The sequence below is a fragment of the Natrix helvetica genome (assembly GCF_964273705.1).
Source record: "Natrix helvetica genome assembly, chromosome: 3".
NCBI classification, from domain to species: Eukaryota; Metazoa; Chordata; class Lepidosauria; order Squamata; family Natricidae; genus Natrix; species Natrix helvetica.
In genome coordinates this window covers 65,909,206-65,921,480 of record NC_138549.1, presented here as the reverse complement: position 1 = coordinate 65,921,480, position 12,275 = coordinate 65,909,206, and the positions used below count along the sequence as shown (strand labels likewise).

The window sequence follows — 12,275 nt, the reverse complement described above, 5'->3', positions numbered from 1 at the left end:
CCTTGGAGGCGCGGCTGGGGGGAGGGGGATTTCCCCCCCCTTGGACAAGCGGCTTGGAAAAATTTTGCTCTCACCCCCAGGGGAAGGAGGAGGGGGGAGAGCCAACCAATGCTGCCTCACCCCTGTAAAAGTGACTTTTCACTGGATTTAGCTCCATAACCTATTGATGACCTGAGAACTTTGTGAACTTTTAAAACTTTACTATGCCTCCGAGCCCAAAGCTGGCAGGGCAAGATGGCACACTTCCGTTGTCTTCATGAACTGTGAAACCTGACTCCACCTTTAAAATTCAGGCTTCCGGTCTTTGTCTCCGTGTCACCTAGAAGAATCTCTTGTGGATTGTTATTTTCTTGAACTCTCTGGGGGGAAAATTCCTCTCTATTGCCAGACTGACTAAAGAAACTCTCTTCTGCCTGGATCTTCTGCCTCCTGGACTCATCTGTCTGCTCTACTTCTCCAGCTGTCCATTCTCCATACTGACTGATCTCTCCACTTTATAAACTATGTCTCCAAAAAGACCACCCCCTGGAAAACCTGGCTTTGCTACTTCTGCCCCGACATCTGCAACATCCAGTCCTGCCACACAATCAAAGATCACAGAACTGATGCAACCTAAGAGTACAGAGATGGATTTGCAACAAATGCTTCAGCAACTTATACAGGGCCAGGAAGAAATTAAGAAACAATTAAAGGAAATGAAGGAAGAAATTAAAGAGAACCAAGTCCAAATCTACAAGAACTCACAGAGACTGGACCTTGTGGAGGGTGGGGTGGCGGAGGTGAGGGGGGGGATAGAAGCAGTGCAGAGGGGAAACAAAGAACTTGATATCCAGCAAATGAAAACAGAATTTGAGAGAATGTCCTTTTATCTTAGATTTCAAAATGTCATAGAAGCAGATGGGAAAATATAAGGGACATTATGACTAACATTCTAGCTGAATACATACATAAAGAAAAACAACAGATGGATTGGGAGATAGATCTGGTTTACAGAGTGAATTCAGCTTATGCCAGAACACACAATGTACCCAGGGAGGTCCATATTAAATTCCTTAGAAAAAGCACAAGAGACGAAATTCTGGGTGTACAAAGGGGGCAGGCACTGACATACCACGACAGGGAAATAACCATCCTGAAGCAGATCCCCAAGAAAATTAGGGAAAAAAGGAAAAATTATTCGCAATTGGCGAATAAATTATACCAGAAGTGGGTGTGGTTTAGATGGTTGATGCCTGAAGGTATGCTGATATTCTGGGAGGAGACAAGAATTAGAATCAATACACCCATAGAGGCACAGGCCTTTATGGAAAAAAACAAAACAAACCTAGAAAAAACAGAAGACTCTACAACGGTTATGCAGGACACGGGAGGGGCCGGAGCTCTGCCAGCGGGGGGAGAAGGGGCAATACCAAGAAAGCTCAGATCACAAAAATGAATAAGAAAATTACATTGTTATAAACAGACCGAAAGTAGTAATGAAATTATATCTAGACCATATATTACAATATATAAACTGATTGAAAATATTTTTAGAATTAATATGCTGATTTCATATGATTATGTATTAATGTTTTATACTCAGATGTATTCCATGAGTTTGGAGGGAGGGGGCGCCTGCCACACTTTGCAACTGCCAAAATTTGTATACCTTTCCATTCACCTTTTCCCCTATAAATGTTAAAAAAACCAATAAAATTCTTTGAAAAAAAATGTGGTGTATGGAGAGCAGAAGAGCCAATAATCATTTTGGGGGGCTGATGGTAAGATGAATTGATTTAAATATTTAATAATATAAAATAATGTTGGTTATGTAATTACATACATGTAGTTATTTGTTATGAAAATGAAAAAATAAAAAACCTTTTTATATATAAAAAAGAATTCTATTCTATTCTAAAAACAACATACCGTATTTTTTGCCTCCTGAAACCCCGCCCCCTTCACCAAAATGGCTATGCATAGCTTGTAGGAAGCTTTCAGAGAGCTCCTGGGGGCTGGGGAGGGCAGAAATGAGTGAAAAACAGGCCGTTTTTTGCTCAATTTTGCCCCCCAGCCCTCAGGAGTATTTAAAGTCTCCTAAAGGCTATGCATGCAATTTGTTTGACAAAAAATGAGTCCGTTTTTTGCTCGTTTTTAGGAGGGGACACCTCCCAGAATAATCTACAAGCCCCCTAAAGGCTATTCATGCCTTTTAAAAAAAATGGGCCATTTTTGGGAGGTTTGCAGAGTGCAAAAACCTTTTTTTTTTATTTGCCTCTTCAAAACCTTGGTGCGTCTTACACTCCGGTGCGTCTTATACTCTGAAAAATACAGTAGTATTCAAGAATGATTTTAGCATTTGTGCAAGATCATAACATGTATAATACAGTTGTTATGTCAAATATTATAGTTTCTAGGTCTTGATAAATTAATAACAGCATTTTGATTATGCCAATTTCAGAGAAATTAATATCTTATTTTTCTGTCTTCTATATATATAGAAACAGCTGTGTGTGTGTATGTTCCAGCATAACTCTGGAACGCCTCAAGCACTTTCAATCAAACTTGGTACACAGATGACTTACTCTCTGGAAACAAATACTGTGGGAGTAAGACACCCCTAAAACCCTCGAGGGGGTGTTCTGTTAAGATACAGCGTGTTGTGCCTTAAAATGGATTCTACTGTACTGCCATAAAATGGCTTCCACTGTACAGTGCAGTTGCCATGGTAACAGCTTCACAGTATTCCACAAGAGGGCTGCCTTTGGTAAGGGGGAAAATCCAGCATTAGAAATTGCGCTTGGTCCAGACATTTCCGCCCTATAAATAAATACCCAGGCAATGCCGGGTTATCAGCTAGTATAAAATAAGAAAAAGGATTGCTGTACTTTGATGTTAGCATTTGTAAGGAGTCAACTAAAAGTAAAGAATAGGAAAAATTGAGGAGGAGTAAAACTGGATTCAAAATGAAAACCTAACATAAACACAGGAACGAGGAAATTGACTTACGGACCAACTATAGGTGCTCCTAATTGGGACAGGACAAATGCTGTAAACTGATTTGGATACTTGCAGCCAACAAGAGGAGGGGAGGATAGGGAGCTGAATATAAGGACAACATCCAGTGTTCTGATCTCACTTCTGGGTTATCACAGTATCAGACTATTAAGAAAAAATAGTACAAAACACACCTGTCCTTGTTTTGTTATCTTGGGTATGATGAAAGTCAGCTTAGTTCATTTAACAAAAGGAAGAGATGGAACGAAAGGAAAAGGATGGATAAAATTGCACAGCTGAACAGCAAGAGCGAGGGTGCCTCCTGGCCGACAAGAGTCTTTCCTTTTCTTCAAACTAGGATACTAATGAGGATCTTAAAGCAAATTTTAAAAAGTCCTCAGTTCAGGAACTCACTGGTGTCAGGCTGAAAGAAGAAAAAAAGGAACTTGATTTCCTTCTCCATTCTAGGCTCAGAGAAGGGGAAATATTGAGATTCTTTAGTATAATAAGGCTTATCCTAGAGTAGGGGAGTCCAACCTTGGCAATTTTAAGACTTATGAACTCCAATTCCCAGAATGTTTCAGCCAGCTTGAAGTCCATACTGTAGGTCTTAAAAGTTGCAAAGTTGGACATCCCTGGCCATCTCTCCATTGCTTTATTGAGAAAACTGGATTTGAAAGCATCAGCAGGATGAGAGACATTCCAACAATGAGTTGTCAAGGTGATTCCATTCTTTGGTGATTTAGTCTTTTATTTCTAATTTAATTTTAAAAAGATAGAAAAGATATATCTAGAGAAAGGAAAAGACAGTTATTTAAACTAATTTGAAAGCTGCAGTTTCCTTTTGGCTAAGTTGCTTCTCTCCTTGATCAGTTTTCACCCATTGCTTCTTGTTCTACTCTCAGGTGCCTTGGAGAATAGTTTTACTCCCTCTTCTTTGTGGCAACCCCTGAGATATTGGAACACTGCTATCATGTCTCCTCTAGTCCTTCTTTTCACTAAATTAGACATACCGTTCCTTGCAACCGTTCTTCATATGTTTTAGTCTCCAGTCCCCTAATCATCTTTGTTGCTCTTCTCGGCACTCTTTCTAGAGTCTCCACATCTCTTTTACATCGTGGTGACCAAAACTGAATGCTGTATTCCAAGTGTGGCCTTACCAAGGCATTATAAAGTGGTATTAACACTTCACGTGATCTTGACTAAATCCCTCTGTTTATGTAGCCTAGAACTGTGGGTGCAGCAGCTGCCAAAATAACTTCGTTACTAGAGGCTTTGAGAGAGGCAAAGAGATCATGCCAAAGATGATACTGCATCCGGCATGCTATAACAGACTTCAAAACATCTATTATATAATACAAACAGGGTGGAAAAAAGGCTGCCTTGAAGATATACTTAACCCAATGTGGTTTCTAGAGGTGTACATCTAAACATGTCAGAACAAGGCAAAATTAGATGTTGAAGATTTTCTGAATAAATAATAAAAGTGAGAAACAATTTTAGAATCTTCATTTAACTCCTGTCCCTATAGCTTATTAATTAAAACCAGAAGAATTGCGATTGTAATTTTGTATTTCAGGGATAGGCAGTGCTCAGAGTGCGGCCAAAATTACTATAACAACAATCAGGAGCCAAAGGATTTCTTGCAGCCTCCCTCTTCTTCAGCGCTTGGGCTTGGGTGATTTCTTAGGTCGAGGAGTGGGTGGTTTAGAATGACCAGCTTTATCAGACGATTTCTTATGAGAACTTTCTGCAATAGAAGATAATTGGAACTATTAAATAATCCTTATAGCAGAGATGAAAAAAATAGATTGGATAGTCCATAGTTGTCCCTCTGTGCACAATTCTTAATGAGCTGTAAAAGTGCATAAGGGCAGCATACCCACAGTCCCAAAAAAGTTTTTTTTTTAAAAAAAAAAGTCATTTGGGGAAAAAAAAGGAGGCAGAAACAGGGGTCGTTTAATCACAATTTGCGACCTTCCCATCCAGTTTCCAACAAAGTAAATGTGGGGAAGCTGGATTTATTTAACAACCACGTGATTCACTTAGCCATTGATTCACTTAAACGTGGCAAAAAAAGTTTGTAAAATCAGGCATGCTTCATTTAACACCACCTTGCTTAGCAATAATTCTGGTCCCAACAGATTATAAATCAAGGCCTACCAATAAATTACTGTAAGAGCCAGTGGCTATGAGCCCTTTACTGCAATTTAGATATTTAATATCGATATACTCAAATATTATTTTGTCTTCATGAGACTTTTTATAAGGTGCATCTTTGTTCATTTCCAGCACATTTTTCTTCCTTTCTCCATATATTAAGTAACAATTGCAAGTTACCTCTGGCTCTGACAGTACCTTACAAGCAAATGAAATGGGCTGAAGATATTCTAAAATGGAGCACATGATTTAGGAGGGAGAGGTCAAACGTTTCTTGTGGAATGAACATACTGTACATACCGCTTTGTTTTTTGGTGAATAATGTGGTTGTTATTGGGGTTGGCATAAAACATGCATGATGAACAGATAACATCCTCCTCCTTAGGAGTAAGCCCTATCCCCAGAATAGAAGAACTTCCACTCTCACTGCCTGAAAGTTTAAAGCTGTGAGGGGAGGAGGGGAAAAAACACAAGGCCAGGACAAAGCAAAAGCAGATGTAGGAAGAAATGTAGCTGCTGTTTTTTTCTACTTAAGTCTGTAGAATTATTCCAGCCCTTCAAAGAGGCCTTATTTGATGGAGAACATAGAGACACTAGATCAGGGCTGGGGAATTCTGGGAGTTGAAGTCCACAAGTCTTAAAGTTCCCAAGTTTGGACACCCCTGCACTAGATTCACTTATCGCTCTAACCCAGTGTTTCTCAACCTCGGCACCTTGAAGATCAGTGGACTTCAACTCCCAGAATTCTCCCACCAGATAGCCTGGCAGGAGGATTCTGGGTGTTGAAGTCCACCTATCTTCAAGCTGCCAAGGTTGGGAAACACTGCGTCTAACCCCTAATGTTTTCCCATAATGTTGTGTGACACAATTATTTTAATTGTAAGCCACGACACAGAGTTCTGAAACTTGTGTGATTCTAATAAATATTCAACAAACCATGGTTAAAACCTATTATGTAATATATCCAAAATGGTAGAGTCAAATAAAAGCTGGTAAAATATTCTGGTATTAGCAGTGACGTGCGGTGAGGTTTATGGCTGGTGAGGCTGGTGACGTCATCAGGAAGGCTGGGAATGGGACCACGTGTGCAGGAGGCTGAGGCAGCCTCAGACTCCTGCACACGTGGTCCCATTCCCCGCCTTCCTGAGTCAACATGAAGGGGACCGCGGAGCACAAGCCGCGGGACAGCGGAGCGCGCTGCACGGTCCCCTTCATGTTGACTCAGGAAGGCAGGGAATCGGACCACGTGTGCCTTTTCCCTTTTCCCTTTTTTTTTCTTTTCATGATGAGAGCGGTGAGGCTCTGCCTCCCCTGCCTCCCCTGACCGCACGTCCCTGGGTATTAGCTTTCAGAACTATTTCATGCAATGTACGGTATCTTATTTCAATCCCACTTCTTCAATATATACATCATAAAAGTATATACACCTGAAATTATTACAATAACTCATTACGCCATCTTCAAGCTAGGGCCCTACAGATGAAGTTGACCACAAACCTCAGAATTTCTCAAGGCCTAAAAAAGGAATCTATAAAAGAGTCTGTATTTCTTTTAGAAATTTAAAATTCCATCTTTGAGGTTTTAATCATACCTCTTTGAGATTTTTCTTTTTTGCCAAAATCTTTAAACTCTGGTTCCTCATCTTCTATATCCTGGAGTTTTTTCAGAGCTTCTTCCAACTCCTCATGAAGGGCTTCTGACTTTTCCTCAGCTTCCTGGGCTCGTTTCTCAGCATCTCTAAAAGAACAGAAGCCAAGATAGCGTGGAGTTAAGATACCAAGTATAAAGACCAACAAGGCAATCAGAATGGGAGACATCAAGGCCAGTCCAAGTCTTTTTTTTTTGTCTGAAGAATGGCCAAACAAGACATGCATATACCCTTAAACATGGATTTGCCATGTAGATGAGAATAATGGAAGTCTCCTTCTCATAAAGATGAGTGTGGATAAAGTGACACAACTTCCCTCCTTACTTTATTTAAAAGGCAAAACTTTGCCAAGAAAACTGCAAGAGTTGGTCCAGACTGGCTTGAAGGCAGCCCTCCCCCCCCACCTCCCCACAATGTTCAAAAAGGCTGCCCTAAAATATACCGGAGATTTCAGATTCTTTTCATCCCAAATCTATATAAGAATCAGTAATTTGAAAATTCACAAGTGTCAAGTCTGTAGACCTCAGAGCTGGATGTCAGCCACCAAATATTCTGTGAGAAAAGTAAATTCTCAGAGGAATGGGAGTGTGTGTGTCAGCAGAATAGAAAACATAGAAGGAGTGGGTATTAATAGACACAAGGAAGAGTGCCTGGTTCTCAGGTTTAGCTAACATTTCTGTGGCAACAATAAGTCTGGGCAAGTATACATCTCCCTTGATCAACTTTTTTGTACTCACATGAGCCGTTCCTCCAAAATTTCTAGTGAAGCTAGTATCTGAAATTCCTTTTTAGAGAATTCAGTGGTTGGCTGGCTGGCATACAATTCTCTCTAGAATTAAAAGAATAAGTACTTTATGAAAAGAGACTCAAACAAAAGACAGTGACATACTGCCTTGGCAAAAAGATTACATGGAGCAATAGGACCATTGAAATAAAAGAGCAAGTCTGAACTTAGCAAGGTTAACTATTTTCCGTACACCTCTGATCAATAAATTTGGTTGCCTGAGGCAAGTTCTAAAGAAGCTGGTCTCATTAATGCTCTTTCTCCATGTTGTTTTTCATGTTGACATTCAATCAAAAAAATTAGAAGCTGCACCAGAGTACCACCATGGTTCCATTTAGTTTCAATTACTTTCAGAGGGGGTTGTACAGAAAATCTTCCAATTGGGTATTGCTCCACGTTAGATCCAGCTGCTCATTTCACATTTTAACATCCTTAAAAGAACTGAACTAGCTCATCTTGGCTAGAAGTAGAGCCACTTGTACAGTGAAGATTCATAAATACATACCCCTGAAACTGAAATTTTTTCAGCGGTCAAGGTTTTGCAATACACGTTATCATCATGGGCAATGTATCTCATCTGATAATCAATCTCAGGGCTTTCATCTGCAATTGTACTGCTAGTACTAGGTACGGATGGCTTTTCCTGCTCAAAAAAAAATAGAAGACCTTGTATAGAAGGTCAGATTTTGGATACAAAAATCATAATAATAACAGGAAGTTATTAGGATAATTTTAGGAGAAGCAAAGGTACTGGAATGTTTTTTTGGGGGGGAATTATGCTGCTAAAGAAGTAGCCTAAGATTTGGGGTTTATGTTTTCAGTCTTATTCAGGTTACCAATTTGCCTTTGAAAACAAGCAAACAAACAAAACAAGCAAACAAACATGAGAAGAGAGCTCTGTACTAGGCTATTACTTACTATTCCCACTCTGAGCAAGTTATACAATTTAAAATCATATCAAAATGACAATGCAGTACAATGATTATTTTTTTCTTCCCTAAAGCAGGAACTCTATCAATATACTCGATGAAAGGACTTTTCTTTTTTGAATACTCCCAATAAAGCTACAAACAGTGGTGCGATTCAAATAATTTAAGAACCGGTTCTCTGTCCTAATGACCGGCTGGATGGGCGTGGCTGAATGGTCATATGACTGGGTGGGCATGGCCAACTCAACATCACTCATCACACCCAGCCCTGCCTCCCAGCCACTCATCCTAAAGGACTCAACAAGGTACAATTTCCCCCTCTATTTATTTACAACTACTGAACATCGCTTAACAACGGTGGCAAGGAAAATCACAAAATGGACCAAAACTAATTTCAATCTTGCTTAGCAATGGAATGTTTGGCTCAGTTGTGGCCATAGGTCAAGGACTACTGCTAATGAGAATGTAGGATAAGGAGCCTACTTTGTTCAACCCTTTGGGATGACTTTCAAGGAACATTTCAAGACTTGAAAGATTTTGGGCGCAGGTGGTGGTGGTGTCGCCGAAGTGGGTCCCCTTGTCTCCTCGGTTGGTGGGGCAGCTGCATTCAGCTGAGGGCAGCCAGATGGAGGCAGGGAATCTGAATGTGGGCAGTGCTCCCAGTGAGAAGGCACTTTGGTCCCTTCTCACCGAGGAGATGGGATGCTATAAAGCCCCCGAGGCCTCATGTGGTGATACCTGGCTGCCTTGGGAGTGAGGGGGAATAAAGAGGCCAGCTGGCAGGCCGAAGCTTTGTTCTCCTGCCTCCGCTTAAGCAAGCTTTGCTGCTTTTTCTCTTCCCGCGTGGCCCTCATGATCTTTGAGACTGCGGCTCCCTAAATGGGAAAGCTGGCTGCAAGAGGAAGGGAGGCCGGGTGAGCCAGGCCCAGATGCTGCCCAGCTCCCCTCGTCTCAGAAGCACCAACATTGCACTCTCCCCTCTCTGCTAGTGGCCACCACCTTCTCCCTCAATCTCCCCACTGCCAGGCAATCTTATTTAATTATATTCCAATCTGGCTAATAAAAAAGAACTTTGCTTTTTAAAAAATGTCATGCTAATTTTCTAATGGAAATAGTCACCTGTATTTCCAATGTGGGTTGCTTTTCTGGACTTTGCTCAGAACCTACTTTCTCCGTTTTCTTGACTTCGTTAGGAATTTCTTCTGGTTGAGTGGAAGTGATCTCTAGGGTATACTCTGGATGAGGGGGAAGTTTTCGTTTTGGTTGAAAAACCTTGAGGTAGCAGAGAAAGGCTGGTTATCAGAAAATCCATTCTGAGATTTTGTTCTCATTGCTACTTTTCTACATTGAGGCCTCTCCGGTTCTTGAAGGACATCCTTTGGTTAATGTAAACATTTTCAGAAAAAAATGTTCCTGGTCAGCACCTCCTACAGAGTTGTCCCTGTGTAGTTTTACTGCATGCATAGCTGCATTTATTCTGCTATTCCCTGATAATGGTACTCAACTATGTATACGCTGAGGAGGAATGTATGTAGATGCATAGAACATAGAAAAATGTTAATGGCCCCCAATTTAGAAAGTGTTTTCACCCCTGTGGCTAAAAATAGGGTCACCCCCTCTTAAAGAAAGATAACAGTATTGCAATTAAAAAGTAAATTGCAAATTTAACCTTTTTTCTCTCATTTGCATCTTTCCCTACCTCTGATCCAAAGTAATATATAAGCTCCTTTTGGTCAATTAACTTGGTAGGAGTTGTCTTCATTCCAGATAAAAGAAGATTGCATGTCTCAATCCAATCCAGGCACTCTGTCTGAAAAAAAGAAAGAAAATCTTCTGGTTATTTTCCAGACAGTTCAAGCAAAAGCCATTGGTAGTCTCTAATTCTCTTTTTGTGATATGAAGGAGGCTCCTCAGCAAATTACTGAGAAGTCATCAATTATAGTAATTAATTGTTGAAAATGGTGTTGTCCATTTTGATTTATCCACCTTATCTGCTTATTGTGTATAATTTGGATGAAGTACCTCACTGGATAGTATATTGGATCCACTCTATTGATTTATCGATGACCCATTAATCTGAGTGTCAGGTTTCTAGAAATTCTAGAATAAATAAGAAATAGTAGTAGTCTGTGGAATGACAGAGACATTGCAATTGAAAAGACAGTTGGATACCAGTCAGAATTGCCTCTGGATTAAGGAGGCAATTGAGAATATCCACATGTCTTCTGGAGTGCTGTTTTATCAGCAGAACTGATTTTTTGTGGTTGCTTGTATCATCTATGTGTTGTTAATAAAACCTTTTATAGACTCATAGTTTGACCAAACCTCACATTTTAATTACTTTGTAGTGTTTTTTTTCTTATTGCTTGTTAAGGATCAAAAAAGATTGATTTAATCAAAGATTGATTAAAAGTTGAAAAACCTTCAGAACTGAACATTTGGCATTCACTGAGTGAATTTCTCTTCAATCCATTTAAAAAGAAAGTTATGTGGTTGAAGTTTTGTAAGAATTTTCTTTTTTTCAATATACAGCTAAAGGGAGATTATAGTGCTTACTTCAGAAAGATTTTAAATGAAAGGATTCAAATGAGTTTAAATTAAAGGAAGGCTTTGAAATAAATTGAAATAATCCATCCTTGTGAGAAAAAATCTTTTGTTTATATTCTGGCTGATAAAAAGATTTCAAGGTTGGACACTATATGGTACCGCAAGGAAATATTTGATTTTGAGGTCCAACAGATTTTCCAGTTATTTAAGATTATAATAGGATCAAAATGTATTACCATATTGAAGAGGAATAAGACCCATTGACTAAAAGTGAAATGGACCTTTAGGCAGATTTAAAAACTACAACCTATAAGAAAGAGATGGAAATACTGGATTTAAAAATGGAATTGGAAGGTGATTTCAATTTTTAAAAACATTTATACAGAAGAGTGAACTAGATTATTTTCTTTTTCTGTTTTCTTCCTTTTTCTCTTTTTGTTTTGTTTTCTTTTTATCTGCAGTTCTTAATTTTAAATTTTTAAATACATTAAAAATAACAATTTTATATTTATTTTTTTATTTTAATATATTTCTATATTGGGCTGCATTAGTTCTACTTGTTTGATATATTTTTCAATAAAATTATTGAAAAATATTTCTAAAGAGTTAATTAAGTATTCTTAAGGCTTCTAGGTATTAACTAATGATCTCTTCTAAAATGGGGAAGGACAAATATAAGAGAAACCATATAGAGCTCTAGGATTTAAAAAATTCATGGAGATCAAGGATAGGGATCTTGCTGTCCTTCATCGGTATCATAAGGCAGAATAAAACCATATCTTCTGCTAAACAGGAGAGACTGTTTCTAGAAACTTTCATTTTTAGAAAGTAGAGCAAGCACTCACCACATCTTAAAGCATTAGTGATAATAGAGTGGATGGGTGGAGTCCCTTCAGGCACAGGAGTGGACCAGGAAACAGTAACTATGGGCAACAATTACCCATTAACCAATTGGGGAAAGCTGTCAAGCAAACAAGAATAAAACTAGGAAAACCCCAAAACATGGGGTTGGAAGCAGCTGAGGTCAACAACCATCACCAGGACAACAACCAATTAACTTTCATTATGAGTGGTGTGTTAGACAAGATGTTGAGAGAAAAAATCTGAATAATGAGATGAGGTGGGTCACAGAAAATATGCCATTGCCCCAACTGAGGCCCTCTTCTGTGCTAAAGTTTACAAGTTAGGCCTTAAGGATATATTGCCATAAGGTTAATCACTTTCCATTTTT

At 39.2% G+C, this 12,275-nt stretch overlaps 1 protein-coding gene across 6 annotated transcripts in view; it reads right to left on the bottom strand.

Annotated features, from left to right (window-relative positions):
• Window positions 1-4,350: 4,350 nt before the first annotated feature.
• Window positions 4,351-12,275, bottom strand: part of AXDND1 (axonemal dynein light chain domain containing 1) — a 41,636-nt gene continuing 33,711 nt past the window's right edge. For all 6 annotated transcript variants that reach the window (XM_081947680.1, XM_081947682.1, XM_081947679.1 and 3 more), the window contains exons 21-26: window positions 10,197-10,307; window positions 9,617-9,769; window positions 8,074-8,211; window positions 7,522-7,613; window positions 6,728-6,873; window positions 4,351-4,726 (exon numbers count right to left, since the gene is read on the bottom strand). In XM_081947680.1, the coding sequence (XP_081803806.1) occupies window positions 4,638-4,726; window positions 6,728-6,873; window positions 7,522-7,613; window positions 8,074-8,211; window positions 9,617-9,769; window positions 10,197-10,307 (729 nt within the window). In that variant the 3' untranslated portion in view covers window positions 4,351-4,637. The remainder of the gene's footprint in view (window positions 4,727-6,727; window positions 6,874-7,521; window positions 7,614-8,073; window positions 8,212-9,616; window positions 9,770-10,196; window positions 10,308-12,275) is intronic.